The sequence below is a fragment of the Brachyistius frenatus genome, unplaced genomic scaffold (genome assembly GCF_029030835.1).
Source record: "Brachyistius frenatus isolate BFR_SWC_R1_liver_20210118 unplaced genomic scaffold, ASM2903083v1 Contig_20, whole genome shotgun sequence".
Lineage (NCBI taxonomy): Eukaryota > Metazoa > Chordata > Actinopteri > Embiotocidae > Brachyistius > Brachyistius frenatus.
In genome coordinates, this window is record NW_027210619.1 from 4,498,613 (window position 1) to 4,515,550 (window position 16,938).

At 37.6% G+C, this 16,938-nt stretch overlaps 3 protein-coding genes across 5 annotated transcripts in view; 2 read left to right on the top strand and 1 right to left on the bottom strand.

Annotated features, from left to right (window-relative positions):
* The window catches only part of LOC138619558 (uncharacterized), a 4,697-nt gene extending 1,336 nt beyond the window's left edge, over positions 1-3,361 (bottom strand). Inside the window, exons 1-3 of one of the 2 annotated variants that reach the window (XM_069696124.1) lie at positions 3,319-3,361; positions 2,308-2,486; positions 79-198 (exon numbers count right to left, since the gene is read on the bottom strand). In XM_069696124.1, the coding sequence (XP_069552225.1) occupies positions 79-198; positions 2,308-2,472 (285 nt within the window). In that variant the 5' untranslated portion in view covers positions 2,473-2,486; positions 3,319-3,361. Of the gene's footprint in view, positions 1-78; positions 199-2,307; positions 2,720-3,318 lie in introns of those variants that run through there. The other variant, XM_069696125.1, reaches the window with a different exon arrangement.
* A 357-nt stretch (positions 3,362-3,718) lies between these two features.
* Positions 3,719-5,698, top strand: LOC138619245 (uncharacterized). Its single transcript, XM_069695534.1, has 6 exons — positions 3,719-4,025; positions 4,194-4,286; positions 4,382-4,438; positions 4,836-4,940; positions 5,049-5,165; positions 5,258-5,698. Exons 1-6 carry the CDS (start codon positions 3,864-3,866, stop codon positions 5,285-5,287), a joined length of 564 nt encoding a protein of 187 aa, XP_069551635.1. The 5' UTR covers positions 3,719-3,863; the 3' UTR covers positions 5,288-5,698.
* A 1,182-nt stretch (positions 5,699-6,880) lies between these two features.
* ptdss1a (phosphatidylserine synthase 1a) lies at positions 6,881-16,632 on the top strand. 2 transcript variants are annotated; one of them, XM_069696126.1, is made up of 13 exons: positions 6,881-7,096; positions 8,271-8,362; positions 8,733-8,777; positions 8,873-8,997; positions 9,111-9,269; positions 9,488-9,639; positions 10,404-10,545; positions 13,084-13,196; positions 13,320-13,385; positions 13,847-13,946; positions 14,141-14,209; positions 14,776-14,842; positions 15,006-16,632. In XM_069696126.1, exons 1-13 carry the CDS (start codon positions 6,915-6,917, stop codon positions 15,098-15,100), a joined length of 1,407 nt encoding a protein of 468 aa, XP_069552227.1. In that variant the 5' UTR covers positions 6,881-6,914; the 3' UTR covers positions 15,101-16,632. The 2 variants fall into 2 exon arrangements, with proteins under 2 accessions (XP_069552227.1, XP_069552229.1); XM_069696128.1 differs by having other exon boundaries at positions 15,009-16,632.
* The last annotated feature ends 306 nt before the right edge of the window (positions 16,633-16,938 follow it).

Consider the following 16,938-nt stretch of genomic DNA (forward strand, 5'->3'; position numbering starts at 1 on the left):
GGAGAATGAACGTTAGACGTTTTCATGTGCTTCACCACTGAATTGTTTCTTATAGTTTGGTTTTTGCTTGAGACTCACAGGTGTCCCAGTCATTTGGGATACTCTGAACAGAGTGAAAAAGGAGTTTTCCATCTTCTGGGTAACAGAAAAAAGAATTCCCACTCCAACACTGAAGAGGCCGCTCACTATCTGCAGAGACTGACAAAAGAACAGAGACAACTTGCATGTAACTAAGACATCACTAATGATGCAAAATAGAAAATAGTTGTGTTCAGGTGTACAAACTAAATTCTGTTAATATTTGCATTGAATATATTTTTTTATATTTATAATCTCAGCTTCATTTCCATGAAAAATTACAACAACAAAAAAAGGGATCCATTCCCTCATGTAGATGTGAGGAGCAGCGACAGGAAATGGTTTTTTTTGTTGCTGTTTTTGTGGCATTTCATTAATTGTGTTTATTTGGTAACACTACGGTAAGGATGTAATGTATTCAACATAAAGGCTAAAGTGGCAGGAATGTATAAAAAGAATAAACATTATCTCATGAATGCCAAAATGCAACAAACATTGAACTGAAGACTATGAAGAACATAAAATCATACGTATACATAGCTCTAAAACATCAGTCAGTGTTTTAAAATAGAATAGAATAGAACTGAACAACTTTATTGTATTAATATTATTAATAAAAGATCAAGTTTTCCGCTTCCTGTGTTTACTGTAAAGAATTTCCACATAAATAGTTGTAAATAAATAACTCAAATAAATAATATCTTTAAAAAAGTTAATTGAACTGTAGAATATTGCATACATTTACAAGATTTAAGTTCATGAGAAACTTTAGTCTTTACACTTATGAAATGCAGTGCCACAAATGTGTTAACCAAGCATTTCCTGTTGTTGCTGCTATTGCCGCTATTTCTACATCGCTAATCTGCTGGTGATTCTGACATGAAATGTCTTTTTAGATCATAAATAACATAGTCACAGAGAAATGGGGAAGTGATTTGTTCTAGTAACGTGAAAAAACCTATGGTATGTACAGTATGTACTGTACATACTGATGAGGGGAAAAAAAACTACAATCTTAGTTCCTTTTGTCTATGAATATGCACAAAATCATTGTGACTTACAAAATGTGAAACAAACTCACACTAAATAAAACACTTGTACTGTAAAGACTTAATTACAATTCATTATCAAATTTGACCATAAAGAAGCACTGCCTTGCAGGTGTATGCCTCCATCTACCAGTTTGCAGTGTACTTCCATGTCTTCCCAGACTTAAAATATATGTAGTGACGAATTTATAGTAATCCTTATCAGTACGTGTTCACATACTGATTCTGATGAAGCACAAAGTTGTGGCCATGACAGTAGACAATGCTTCAATGTTGTTACTGCAAAGAAACTACAAACAGGAAAACATGGATGCCTCGCACACATCTTCTACCCAATAGCACAAAAGATCTATATTATCAGCACAATTTCAAGATACTAAAAATTAGTGTCATTAATTCAGTTTATGACCAAATGTGAAATATATAGTCACAATCTTTCCTTCTGCTCCTGAGTTATGGAGTTAAACAAAGGCTAAATAAAGTGTTTTTGCAGCGCACAATGATGGCACCTTTAACTCTTGGATGTAAAATGTCACCACTTAATTTGATTCGATTAGACATTTGTTTGAATTTTTGTCATGACTAGTGTATGAATTCTTGACACATAAGTGATTTGCGAGCTTGAACTCTGACTTTTGACCACCAAATTCTAGTCGATTCATCCTTGAGTCCAAGTGAACCAGATTTGAAAAAATTCCTTTCAGAAGTTCTTGTTAAATTGTGCTCGCAGGAATGGGAAGGATGGACAAGCCGAAAACATAATGCATGTGGCCAAGTCTGTCGGCGGTGCAGAGGCATACATATAATCTGTTTTGATCAATTATTCCTGCCATCAATAACCTTCTGACATTTAGAAAACGTATAATGGTTAATAATTGTTTTGACTAGACACTTTTTGAGAAAGTCGTTTAGATCGTTAGATTTTGATTTCAGTTTTATAAAGGAGATTGTCCAGTTGAATTGTTAGAGTTTGATCCCTGGTTCCTCCTCACTGCACAAGCTGAACTAAACCGTTAACAATTCCCAGTTAGCTGTGTATGCCATGAATGTCTGTCTGCATAAGCAACTTCAGAGTTGACCTTTCTGCCATTACTCAACACTAAACTTCACAAAGGTATTACTTATTTCAAAGGCATTACATCTTTTTTATGTATGTACTGAGCTGTTCAAACACTCTCACCCCCAACACGGCTGGATGTTTCTGCAGCAGGTCGTGCAGCGGCTTTCTGTTATCTGGCATCATCTCTGTAGCCTGGTAATATTGGATCATTGGCGCTCCTCTCCGGCCACCTCTGTGCGGCTCCTCATCAGCACGGATGTCCATGTCAATATCAGCACAGGCCATGGTGCTTCTCTGATCTAGAGGAATAGTTGTTTCCCTTATGAATGTCTAAATGCATATTTATTTAAAAATCATGATGTTTCTTTCAACGTGTCAAAAGTGATTCATTTTGCCTCAGCGCGGAAGAAATTCTGCAGTGGCCTTAAAATACACAGAATAGGCTGAAAAATGTAAGTCCTTGTAAATTATAAGAAGTTTTATAATAAGATTCATGGTATTAAAAAAAAAAAACACAAAACAACCATGTAATAATATGATTTGTTGAACTGTTGATGACAATGCTAGGGGATTATTCAGGGTTATTGCATCTCAGGAAGCAGAAGTGCATTGTTCTGGTATTTCTATTTTTCTTGACATGTGGTTTGCACCGTGTGTTTGATATGTGTTCATTGAAGTTGGTCCTGAGAATAGTTGGCTTTTTGATTTCCCCCCAAAAATGCAAAAAGACAATGCAATAAAAAAAAAATTTCTTTATGAAGTTCATTACTGGGAGATTTATATTTTTCGGTGTTGTGAAATTCCTACGTTTGCAGTCAAATGTGTAAAAATTCATTAAACAAGCATAATTATTTGACCTAATAATGTTTCTTGTTCTTCTTTAGGCTATTTGATAGCGAATATGATGATACATATATGACACAAATGTCACACAGCAGCAGCTCTCCTCTACATACACTTTGTGACACATTTAGCAGATAATACATTTAACATGCAAAGAAACTCACAAATACATTGACATGCATATACAGACTTTGAAATACTCATAAATTAATCTTCCGTATTGCAAATGTGTTTAACAAAGCAATTTTCAGTGCAGTTCAAAAACAGACTTTGGTTCAGGATTCTTACCAGGTTCAGCAGTATCTCTGTATCTGTCTCAAACATGTGTTGCACTCTAAAGGCATGATTTTCACTTCCCTGCTAATACTGAGAGATGAGGTCATCACATACTTTAACTTCCTTACTTTGCAAGTAAAGTGCCTTTAATATTATTGTATTAAAGCTTTAGTGCCTCATTGTCATATGTTTTATATTATGTTATTTCCGTTGCAATGAAAACACTTTTGTAACTTTTAAGACTGTAAAAAAAACATAAATAAGTTAAGATATTAGATCTTTGCAGTTTTCAGACAAAGTCTGCATGCACGCATTTTGTCGGTGTGAGAGAAAGGGTGGCAAAGAGGGGGGGGGGGTGGAGGAAAGTCAGAGAGGATTGGTGTTTCAGGTCATTTCCTTGTCAAACTTGTTCGACAAAGCAAAGAATTTGAGGTCTGAATCGAGCCAAGAAAAGAAAAAGTGCAAAGGTATTGCTGCTGTTTACTGAAAAGCTACACCTGGTCACCAGTCATATACAGTAAGCTGCTGCAAAGCTCTTTGATCTTTTTCAGAGGAGAATGAGGAAGACATTTCTATGTGATGACTCAATAATCATCACTATTCCCATTGGAAGTCTCAAGGATGCTCGAGAGGGTCAGCTGATGCCAGAAAAATTCAACTGTGTGTTCAGGGATTTCTACAAAGTCCTTGTTATTAAGGGAAAACCTAAACCTATCGGAGTAAGTTGCACTGTTTTATATGCAGATGGGAAGGTGTGGTGCCATGCAAACAGACTCTATAGAAGTTTATATTTCTTGTTTTTTAATTTACAGACAAAAATTTAAGCATGCATAAAGTATTTTCTGTTCTGTTTATTATCATGTTTCCCCCTTTTTTTTTATTATCAGGCAGCCCAAGTCACGGCTGGTGTGTTTCTTTACATGATTGGTCTAATTTCTAAAGACAGCGCTGCCATGATGTACATTCTACCAAGTGTTCTGGTAAAAACTACTTCAAATATAGATAACACTTAAAATGTCTTGTAAATGATCATATTTCTGTTTAAAATAAATAATATGCTTTATCATTATCTTAGTTTGTGATCACTGGTATGGTGTCCTTTGCTGCAGGACAATATCCAAACATTCATGTGGTGAGTAATGTAATTTAAAATGAGGATTTTGTGTGCATATAAAAAACCCACAAAATGGCGGTGGAGTTACTGCTGATTATTTATCACAACTTGACTTCAAAATGATGACACACTGCATATTGACTATTGTATTGATCCAGATAAAGTTATATAATTACTTCAATGTTTCTGACGACTGTTTAGTTTCTTTTAATTTTTTTAATGTATTCTAATACATACTAATATGATTAATTTTACTCATAATCAATAAGGTGTGTGCGTGTGTGTGGTGTCTGTGTCATTCATCAATTATTCAGCACTGTGTTCTGACTTTGTCTTAATTGAGCAACACACCAATGCCAACATTGCTGCCAAAATAGATGTGTGTGTATAATGTAATGTCTTTTTCACCTTCCAGGCAAAGATCTCATTTTCTCTGAACATTATCAGCTTCTTCTGGTCAGTTGTGGCATTTTCTCTCTGCGCGGTCCGGTTTCTTGAGAAAAACAAAACCACCACCGAGGTACACGACAACACCATCACACTTGACTGAGTAAAAGATTTCCCTTTGATATACCAAACAGTTGATTTGTATTTAAGCCATTGTTTTTAAAAAAAACATTTTTTACAGGTGATCAAAGGAATCAATGGATTGATGATGGGTCTGCTGGTAGTTGAAAATTTAATAACCTTGTTCTCGATCTACTGGTTCAGTAAAGCTGTATGCAGACAACATTTCAACACTCTGGTATGTAATTTTCTTTACACACATGGCAGCTCCACAGAATAGATATAAAATGTTTTATGAATAATAATAGTCTTTATTCTTTTATTTTGCAGCCCACCATACTGCTAAAACAAGAAGACTGAATTTCGAGGATTGATGCAAACCAACGGCAAACCCAAATGTAGTCTGTACTTTAACATTTAACAGCCTCTCAATTTTCGTGACTCGTGCAACAAAAATTGTGAAGGACATTTTTGTTTCTGTCAGAAATAGCAGAAAAATATTTAGAGCTGCTTGTATTTGAAATCCACTGCCAGCCAATTATCAACAATTACTTTTGTTTTTGCATAGCTACCCGTTTATATTGGATTTCTGTATAATTCTATTCAAGCATTCATATCAAACTAAGAAAACGGTTGCTGAGCTACGTTTGATTTTTGCAGAAAGCTGTAATTTCTCAGCGGCCAGCAGTTTAGATCAATTTTGATAAATTTGTATCCATGTTTTTGTTGAATAACTTTGCAATTTTGATTTGAACATATAAATAAAGTTAACTATCCTACAATATTGGCATTTTTATTGAGCAAAAACAATAGTTATCTATACTCCAATGCACAGGTGATGATAATAATAATAATAATAACAATTGTAAAAAATTTGCCCTCTTTTAAAAAGAACAATAGGTGCAAATACTGCAAAAGCAGGGAATTTATATTTGATTACAGTAAGAAAAAAAAGTACAAATTAAATAATTTAGATATATTGTTGTGTCCTACTGCCAAACAATAAATAATTACTTTGCAGACTTAAAGTTACTGAAAGTTACCAGAGTAATTATGTATTCCACACGTATCAGATCTACACATATCAAAAGCTACCAAAAATGTAACTACATTTAGAAATGTAAGGGAAAGGGAAAAATGAAATAAATAGCCTAAAGAAGCATATACCTAAATGGATTTGAAAAAAAAAATACATTCACAAATAAAATATAAAATTAATTGTGAATGCAAATGATTAGCAGTATCAATACAAATGCTAATAAATACAGAAGAAAACTAAAAAAAAATAAAAAAATATTGATATATGTTACATTAAATCAATTAATTGGTGCCTGCAATTATTTATTTTTTTACCATGATTTTTAGTGCACATTAATGTATTTATTGGGTCATCTATTTATTTCCGTTTTGGCACGTCCGGTCCTCCACAGAACTGCTGCGGTGCAGCTATTAATGACTGGATGCGGCCGCAAAAGGGCGACAGACACAAGCCAAACAAATTCAAGGAAATCTACCAGCCAAGTTTATTGCAGGAAACACATTCATTTGACATGCAAATGGCTTGTTTTGCTTGTTCCGTGCTGGAATCGTTCAGACAATGAAGTGAGTCGAGGTTTTGCAGTCAGGCTCTTGTTCATCAGTTATGGCGAAACGTCCTCGCGTGGGAAGTCACGCTTTAAAAGCACATGAACTCTTCCGCCCTGGGACACTCCCAAACAAAACATATAAACCAATCCAAAATATAAACTGAACAAATTTCCCTTAAAAAAAAAAATAATAATAATAAAAAAAAAAAAAAACTGCCTTCCCCTCTTTTAATCCTGCTGCTCGCCAGTTTTATGACTTCATTTCTTTTTTGTTTTGTTGTTTTTGTATCTGAATCCTGTCCGGTGTCGGTGGTCGTAGATGCTTTTTTTTTTTTTTTTCCACTGTCACGCCTCCGCGGCAGCAGCAGCAGCAGCAGCCGCCCTGCCGGCCGAGTCCAGCTATGGCGTCTGTGTACAGCGGCTCCCACACCTTGAGCAAGGATGATGTGAATTACAGGATGCATTTCCGAATGATCAACGAGCAGCAAGTCGAGGATATCACCATCGAGTTTTTCTACCGGCCGCACACGATAACGCTGCTGACGTGCACGGTGCTCAGTTTGATGTATTTCGCCTTTACGAGGTGAGTCGCTTCCCCAGCTAACGTCGGCTAGCTCCCGTGGCTTAGCTTAGCCCGGGCTAACAGGGAGCGGGGATGCTCGGGACGGTGCCGCCGGTGTACGCGGGCTCTTTGCGGGCTTCTCCCGCTCACGAGAACCGGGACGACTTTCTTAACCTTTTACTGTCATTAAACGTCAGCTTCGGTTCGTAATAAGAAACGTTTTTGTGAAGTTATATAACGTCGATCCAGCGGTGGACGGTGTTTCCTGTGTGGCAGTGTAACCAGAAATGAAACTGACTCTCGTTTCTGCTTCACAAAATCTAAAACTAATCTGATGCACCGTGATGTCGACCAGATGTTCACACATGTGAGGCACATCCACACCACTGCGGCTGTGGAAAGGATGTGGAGCATCCTTTTAAAATGAGCTGTTTGATAGACCCAGTGGAGGAATGTAACTAAGTGCATTTATTCAAGTACTGTACTAAATTGAGATTTTATTTATTTATTTATTTTTTTACTTAACTTCAATATTTAAATTTTATGCAACTTCACATTTGTACTCTGCTTTACATCTCTGAGGTAAATATTGTACTCTTTACTCCGCTACATTTGTCTGACAGCTTTAGTTACTAGTTACTTTTCAAATTACAGTACCTTTCCTGTCTAGTAAAAATCACACTGATGATTTTGAATTTGATTTTTTTTTTTTCTGATAAACTGAACGATTAGATGTTCCTTTATGGATTAAAAAAAAAAAACTTTATTAGCGACATAATCTAGAATATATATATAATGCTAAATAATTTTCTGAGCTTGTTGACTTTTTAGAGATACGTAGTTCTTACAGAGCAGAATTGAATATGATGCAGTGCTGTAGATTCAACTAACCAACATGATATAATATACAACCTTAAATACCTGCAGCAGTAAAAATGCACTGTAATGCAACAGTAATATGAATCCAAAAATATCAGGGAACACTTACTACTCATTGTGTACTTATACTTTAAATACATTTTTCGCATAATACGTAAAGTAAGGACGGTAACTTGTACTGGAGTATTTTCACTGTGATGTATTAGTACTTTTACTTATGTAAAGGACCTGAATACGTCTTCCACCACAGGATATTCTTCAAATCACTGGTAATATTAACTGATCATTGGGAAATATGTATTTGTCCCATTTGCAGAGATGATGGAAATCCTGACAGTAATGTCTGGATTGGACTCATTCTCGTCATCTCCTTCTTCCTTGTCATCAGTGTTTTGGCATTTCCCAATGGTGAGTAAACCGCAGAGAGGCGGTATTGTTTAGTGAAAAACGGTGAAGTCAGTCGCCCTGAAGGTGAGTCCCAAACATTTTAGCAAAGTAAATAATAAAGACTGTTTTACACAAGTTAGAACAAAGAGGAACTTCAACAAGGACCTCGTTATGAAAGGAAAAAAACGAACAGACTGTATAAACTGAATTTGAATCCTAAGGGGAACTGCTTCTGTCAGCGTGGTGTCATTTGTCAGGTATTTTAGTTCCCTCTAAAAGCCATAAATCACCTCCACTAGCAGGCATGAGGAAGGGAACAAATCCAGAACTATATGTGAAGTAACACAAATAAAGAAAATATTTTTTTGTATCTTAATGTACCTCATTTCAGGTCCATTCACCAGACCACACCCAGCAATATGGCGTATAGTTTTTGGTGAGTATTTGCTGAAAGTCTTTCAGGTTAAAAACAGGCGTTGTCTGGACCTCAGATTTTCCTCTCTCACCATCATGTATCTCTGCTGCCATAAGGTCTGAGTGTCATCTACTTCCTGTTCCTGGTTTTCATCATCTTCCTCAACTGGCAGCAGGTGAAGCAGCTGATGTTTTGGCTGGATCCAAACCTGCGCTATGCCAAGAGAGAGGCAGACATAATGGTGAGGTTCACTGCAAAAATAGTTTACCCGTTGATTTGCATGCACCAGTTGTGCTCACCGTCAGGGGGGATTATCAATCAGTGTAATGAGGCTATCTGTGCTGTTGCCTGCAGGAGTACGCTGTGAACTGCCATGTCATCACCTGGGAAAGAATCCTGAGCCATTTTGACATTTTTGCATTCAGCCATTTCTGGGGTTGGGGTATGAAGGCCCTCCTCATTCGAAGCTATGGCCTGTGCTGGACCATCAGTATTACCTGGGAGCTCACTGAGGTACAGAAGCAAGCACACACTGGTGCAAGTCATCAAACGCATAGCATCCTGTCACTTTCTGCCTGCCTCTCGCTCACTCTCTCTCTCTCTCTCTCTCTCTCTCTCTCGCTCTCTCTCTCTAATGGAGGAATTTTAAGGTGTATTAAGCAGGTGGTTTATCCAGTGGAGTATGATGGGTTTTAGCCATTGTTTTGCGCTTCCTTCTCCTGTACCTATAGCTATTCTTCATGCATCTGTTGCCTAACTTTGCTGAGTGCTGGTGGGACCAAGTGATTCTGGATATCCTGCTGTGTAACGGAGGGGGAATCTGGCTCGGCATGACTGTCTGCCGCTTTTTGGAGATGAGGACCTACCACTGGGCCAGTATTAAGTATGACTCTATGGTCTACAAATGCAGCTGTAACTGTGTTGTGCTGCTCCTCAGTCTGTTTGAACAGCACTAACATGCCCAGAATTTTCAGATGCCTTTTCTAAATCATTTACAGTGTGTGGAAATGGAAGGGGGCTTCATATTGGAAGACTGGTGCATACATTTTATAAAATCAGCCATGTTTTAATGATATTACATCTGATTTAAAAAATGCCGGTAATACATCATCAGCCTGTTTATGTCACCTCAATTCAAACTCGAATATAAAAACTAGCATCTGAGGATGATATCACAAGCTAAAGAATGATTATGTTTATTATTATTTTGGGGCTTTTAGGCTTTGTTATATTATTTCAAGAAAATTTTGTTTGTCAACCCAATGAAATTTATATTTAGTTTTTCTTTAAATTTCATCAAACTTTCTTCCGTGATTTTATTATACAATGTATCTGAAAGTCCCAAGATGTAGATGTTAATGTCAGAATACATCAAATATAATGAATAAACACTATCTAATGGATTTAATTTACTTTGATTTTGTAACATTATGATAAAACCTATTCCGCTCCAGCAACTCTTTTTAGCAAACCATCTGATGCATAAATTGTTATTCTGAAAAATAATCCCACATGTTCATCAAGGCAGAGTGGATCTGAATGATTTATGTGGTGGCATTGCTTTCATCTGTTCTCTGCACTAACATAACACTTATTGTAAATCTATCTGCAAGTGTTTGTAATCCTGTTTATGTGCTTCCCAACCAGGGACATCCACACCACCACAGGAAAGATCAAACGAGCCGCGCTGCAGTTCACCCCTGCGAGCTGGACATACGTGCGCTGGCTCGACCCGAAGTCTTCCTTGCAGCGAGTGATGGGCGTCTATCTGTTCATGATCATCTGGCAGGTGGGTCCGTGAGAAATCCGCTCTCATGGTGACTAAGTGCCGACTAGTTGGAGATCATCCGTTGTGCTCCGTGTGCTAAATCCTGGCTAATCTAATTCAGCTGAAATCTAAAACCAGTCCCAAAAGGATCCAAATAATGCACGAGAGTCCTGCTGTCTGCATATTGACAGCTAATCCCATAAGAGTGAGGCGGACTGGATTACTTGGGTGCAATTTATGGTAATGAGAAAACCACGCATGGAGAACCTGAGTAAGCGCCGTCGCTCTCCACTAGAGAGTCAACTATGGCTGCCAAAATTTCTAGCCGCAGACTGCCGTGGTGATGGAAGCTAAAGGCTGGTGTTTCTCCTGTTTTTTTGTTTGGTGATGAAACGGCAACATCCACCCCTCTCCTTCACTCAGGCCATCGACAACTCTCTTGAGACCTCAGATAGTAATTACCAGTTATTAAAAATGAGTTGAGGAGATGTGGGATGTCTCTCCTCTCCTCAGCGTGGGGACAGTTTAGCTGCTCCTCATTGAGTTCAACCACACAAGCTTCTGGCCAAATGAATGAATAACACTGCAGCAGGCCTCCCTCTCATTATCTTCCAGTGCGGATGAGCGGGACTTGGACAAAGTCCCCCCTTTAAAATACACTGCTGTTGTTGTTGCCAACGTGTTTATCCAAGCCTGATTTGCATCGTAACAGAATCTTTGTTAGTGTCCTAACTTCAACTCGAATGGTTTCATAAGTGTTACATTTTTGTGAAATAATCGGTATACCGTATGTGCCAGTGTCATTATAAACACCCTGAAACCAAAGAAATCTATACATTTATTTTGCTGAAAAGGACTTGGGTGTAATAATAGAATTCAGATATCATTACTTAAAATGGGAAAACAATTTTACTGTCTGTGTTCGGGCTGAACTAATTGACATTTTCAGTGAATCTGCCTGCAATAAAATTAAAAAAAATTCCATACTGACACCACAGATTTTGATTTGTCAAACACAGATGTAATCATAACATAAAGAGGGGCCGCATTCCTTTTATGTATCCGAGTTTCAGGGTCCTGCTCTTATGCACGCAGGCTGTGTCTCAATCTCAAGGATGCATCCTTGGTAGGCAGAGGTTTTAGTCTAGTCACTATTATCTATTTATATAGCACATTGAAACACAGTGCTGTACAACATCAACCAGAATTAAAACAAAACAATTTCTTGGATGTTATGTCATCAAATCCTGACAGGACTGCTCCAATGTCTCGGATCAGTTAAGTCCCACATTAAGGGAAATTTCAGAGATGCATCTGGTGTATCTTTGGGTTGCTTAAAGCACCCACAATTCTGTACGCACATACAAGGGTGGAACTTTTTCTAAGACGCATAGCTGGAATATAAAGTCTGTATAACACAGCAGTTGTGGTGATGATCTTCTGCCTGGCTCCAATTTGCCATTAAACAAAGAAGAAGGATGAAGCACACTTTCAGACTCGCTAGACTGTTTCATCATGTGTACTCTGAGTGCATAGAAAGAGTATGGCCTCGCCTCTGAAGGTCCTGGCTTGGAAGGTCCCATCCTTTCAAGGACACATCCTTGAAATTGACAAAACCACCTCCTGTCTCACTGGCAATGGAACAAAGCTGTCATGAAATGTTATTTGCGACACCTGTGCTTGTCCTGCTCTGCCATCAGCATGTCTGCTGTGTGCGAGATTTATGTGGACCACAAACTCGAGCTCATGACAATATTCTCTACTTTAAGGGTAGATTTTCTTAGCTCTCAGACTGGAATAAAACTGATGAACTGGGTTCATAAATACACAGCTGTGAGAAAATGTGGTTTTAATCTACAAGCAACATTTACTGTCCACCCTTAAAATAATATTGTATTCTCATGTAAAATAGAGCATGTTGTTTTAAGTATTTAGTAACAACGAAGGAAGAGTAGTACAGTTATGTTAATAAGTAGAAGCACACTTTGACATGTTTTTCTTTGGCCTTTTTAACAGCACACATTTTGACTAATCATACTAATGATACCTTCATTTCATTCGGTTGGCCCAGTAATCCATGAAGCCATCATGCATAATACCAAGACACAGAAACTCACCAGCTTCAGGGAACATAAAATTGTATTATTTACACCTGTGCTTTTCCTCGATGACAAACCACTGCCTAACCTAGAAAAATAGCTTTTGTATTTACTCCAGCACATTTTATTTGAATTTGAACAGTTCAGAAATTAAAATGTATAATGTTAATTAGATGACTGAAGAAAAGCCAATCATGAGGAAAGATACTGTTGATATTTACCTCTGCTAGTCATTTCATTCATATTAAATATTGATATTTACAAAAGATTAAGGTATAATTGTTTATTTTGTTTTTTCTCTGTGATTATATATAAAACACATTGTAACTTTTTTTTTTAAACCTTTATGTTTATATGTGGTGCCAACAACAGAAATGTCCTAATAATTACAGACTATACTATAAGTGCTTATATAGATTTTTACCATGATCATCTGTGTTGTTTCCTGTTTCTTTCGCAGCTCACAGAGTTGAACACATTCTTCCTCAAACACATTTTTATCTTCCCCGCGAGCCATGCTCTTAGCTGGTGTCGAATCCTGTTCGTTGGTATCATCACGGCTCCAACAGTAAGGTACGTCTGGTTCATGCTTCTGTGTCGTTCATTGTTTAGTCAATTTTATAGACAGGTTTATGGTTAGGCAAGAAACTGACTTGAAATCTGCTAACGTTTGCATTGTATTTGTTTTGTCTTCAGGCAGTATTATGCGTACCTCACAGACACACAGTGCAAGAGAGTGGGGACTCAGTGTTGGGTGTTTGGGTAAGTAAAACCTTATTTAGAGTGTATTGTTACAAATGAGATCCTCAAAAGTCAGTTGAACTACACCTTGTATGAAGAATGTAGTTTGCTGTATACACATAATAATAACGGCCTCAGGCAGTGATGGCAGATAAGAAGTGATGCTGGCTGTGATGAATGTTAACTGATCTACCAGGTGGTATGAGCAGTAGTATTTGTTGCGGCATTTCGCTGCCTCACTCAAGGTCTAAATTGTCATTCAGTTGACCCACATCAGGAATGTTATTCAAAAAGAATATGTTTCATTGAGCTGATGTAAACAGATTCAGGTCAGTGAGCCTCCCACAGCTCTCGGGTAAAAAAACCACAAACCAACATATTTGTTTAGAGCTTCTATTTTTTCCTGTTAAAGTGAAAGTTTAATGTGAGAAGGTCAAAGGTTTCAGTTATATGTGGGGTTTTTTTTCTCTCTTTATTCACAGGGCAATAGCCTTTCTGGAGGCCTTGGCATGTATTAAGTTTGGACAGGACTTGTTCTCAAAAACACAGATCCTCTATGTGATCCTTTGGCTGTTGTGTTTGGTAAGATCATGTTTATGTGCCTTTCTGCCATCATGCTTTCAAATATGTGAAAGCTTAGACCTTAACCACCAACACACTGTAATTTTGTCTGTTTCAACATCTACAATTAAAAAAATGTTCAATGCTGTAAATTATTGATTAAGGATTTTCCAAGAATCGTTTACGAGTCTCTGTTGCCTTTGATCTGTTTTTAGGCCTTCATTACATTCCTGTGCCTATATGGCATGGTGTGGTATGCAGAAACATATGGTCCGAGGGGAAAGGTATGTTTATTGCTTTAGCTTTTAGGAGTGTTTTTTTTATGTCAAACTACTGCAGACCTAGTAACATTTCTGTATCATTTACAAAGACAATTTTAATTTACACAAAAGTATTGTTTGTTTATCAAGATTACATTGAAATTTTCCCTATAAATTTCTTGATGGTTCATTGAATACATCAAAACATGTTATTAAAATCCATCTCCGCTGCAGGTTGTGAGGGAATAAAAAAAACGTTGCTCTCCTTTGACGTCATTACTTTTCAACAGCAGTGGCAGACTCTTTCCCAGAAGCCAGTGACCTTCTATATTAGTCCTGTCACGTCTAAGTAAAGCTGTGACAAACTGATACCCATGTCTGAATGACAAAAGGCTGTGTCGTCTGCGAACTAATAAAGCAAATCGTTTTCTGTGTCCAAAAAGTCTTACTGTTGAGGACCCTCAGTGAATATTAACATTCAGGATGTGTCCCTTTTAAGGATTCTTATCAGTCAGTGAGCTGTTATATGTTCTCTGTTCTTTTAAAGTTGTGCGTGTGTGATGTATATTTACACTTTTCTCCTCTCACAGAGCTTCTCAGAATGTGATGACGGTAATTACACAGAGTCAGCTGATCCTGTGTTCGAGGAATTTAACGGTATTTTATGAACCACAGGCTCAAAAATACACATCAATCTTCAGCTATTATCCAGTGAAAGACTGACCTCTAGTGCTTGAAATAGAGTTATACTGTAAATATGCACATTTCAGTTAGGTATTTTAATGAACTCACTTAAAAATATTTGATCTTCATGTGTCAGTAGAGACAGATGTACACAGCGACAGCCCGACAACCAGACGAAGAGGGACAGGCTCAGGAAAAAACAAATCCATCAACGGCCTCGACAGCCAGTAGGAGCCGGAGCCAGAGGCTGCTGGGTGACTCCTGAACTCACTCCGAAGAGCCAAGCGTGAAGGATTATAGGCTGAAAAAAAAGGGGGCAAAGATACGACCTCTTCCCGGTGTAATTTGAAGTCTAGGAAAGCCCCCCACCTACAGCAGAGGGCGTGGAGACGACAGAGACAAAGTGGATGAGCAGGTCCATGCAGTGTTATTAGGAGTGCATGGTGGCTCTGACTACAGCGATGCACACTAAACTGTGTGCTGTAGTCACAAAAGCTCCTACAGCACTGATCACTGGTTTCTTTGTGTGTGAAAGAGGGGTAGAAAGATGAGGTGTGAGAGTGTAAGAGAAAGGGCAATTAAAAACTGCCGATTCTAGATGTGACTGCATGATCATTGTAGCCGATAATTTACAAACATTTATCCTATGATACAGTATCACTGATGGTTAATGTACATTAGACTGGTTTAAGCCAGCCTCAATTATCTTGGTTCGACACATTTCAATGTTAAAAAAGCCATTTTGTCGAATTTATCACTTTAATTGGAGCCTCTATGTCATAGCACAGAAAAGCTAGTCTTTTTTTTTTTTTAAATTATAAGTATGTCATTGATTGTCTATTTACATCATAGATGTTCACTATTAGGTGTTTTTAACTTGAATGTGGGCCAGATTTCAATGCAAGACAGCTTCAGCTAGGTAGGATCATCAACTGAGGTTTGTTTTTGACCTGTAACTAAGCGAAGCACACAGTTTACGCACTTTGCAGAATGTTTTCTTGAAAAAAAATGTTGTACATTTTGTAATGTTTGAGTATTTTGTGAATCATTGTGACCTTGAGTGATTTTACTCTCCCTGTCCATCTGTGGCTGCTATAGTTTTTATTTTTGTTTTTTTCCTGTCCTGATAAGAGAGGGTAGTTTTTTCAGACTCCTGCATGTTTCGTCAGGTTCTTCCTGGCTGTGTGCGGGTGATTTTCTTTTACTATCGGCCTTCTTGTTGTTGCATATATTGCATTTGCATGGCTGTGTCAAATCAAATCAAGTGTTTTAGTAGGAAAATGTTACAAAGTAGTCAAAGAATCTTTGTATTACAACACACAGCAGGACACCAGTGTTGTTATGTTCATGTCATTTTAATGGTTTAATTCACCCCTGCGTGCCTGTTTGCGTGTTCTTTTTTATTATTTTTTTTTTTATTCCCTAATTTGTCTCAGTTTGTGTTCAGACTAAATCTGAGCCTTTTGTGTTTGATTCTTCTGGCCTTGAGTGCTTTATTGAAAGTTTATTTTCATTTGCTCTGTCAGTATCATCTCAGAACAGATATATCCCTGATAATTCTCAACAATCCAGACGTTGACCTCTGTGGAATGGACCAGGCTCCTATGCTACATGTACACACTATAAATGGTACATTGTCTCTGGATTTAGATGTAATTTGCCAAAAAAAAAAAAAATTCTGCTGAAAATTACTTGTGCTGTTCTTTTTCACTGTGAAATAATGAAACATATTAAAAAATGTTTTACATTTCCTCTTAAAACAAGGTGTGACTTCTTACTTCAAGGCCCTCCTGGTTTTTAAAGTAGACATTAAGCAGCTTACCCATTTTTACAAGAACAAATTCCTTTATTTCTCAGCAAATACTTTTTCTTTGTACTCGCTACCATGTTTATATCAGTAGGAGGCTGTTTGTTTACTCCAAAGTAACAACAGCAATTATAGAATGACCTTGCTCTGCCGCAAAAGAACGTCCTGCTGCAGCAAAGGAGGGCTGGATTGGCTGACTCAAGTACTGCCCATCTCAGATCAGATTTCACTCCGGCTGCACACCATGAAACTGAGACAGAAA

What these genes read in the sequence shown, in the direction of transcription:
- LOC138619245 (XM_069695534.1), top strand. Translation starts at nt 3,864, where the DNA reads ATGAGGAAGACATTTCTATGTGATGACTCAATAATCATCACTATTCCC. An exon ending in AATATCCAAACATTCATGTG is followed by an intron (nt 4,439 to 4,835) that starts GTGAGTAATGTA and finishes TTCACCTTCCAG; the next exon opens with GCAAAGATCTCATTTTCTCT. An exon ending in GACAACATTTCAACACTCTG is followed by an intron (nt 5,166 to 5,257) that starts GTATGTAATTTT and finishes TTTATTTTGCAG; the next exon opens with CCCACCATACTGCTAAAACA.
- ptdss1a (XM_069696126.1), top strand. Translation starts at nt 6,915, where the DNA reads ATGGCGTCTGTGTACAGCGGCTCCCACACCTTGAGCAAGGATGATGTG. An exon ending in ATGTATTTCGCCTTTACGAG is followed by an intron (nt 7,097 to 8,270) that starts GTGAGTCGCTTC and finishes TCCCATTTGCAG; the next exon opens with AGATGATGGAAATCCTGACA. An exon ending in TGTGTTCGAGGAATTTAACG is followed by an intron (nt 14,843 to 15,005) that starts GTATTTTATGAA and finishes TTCATGTGTCAG; the next exon opens with TAGAGACAGATGTACACAGC.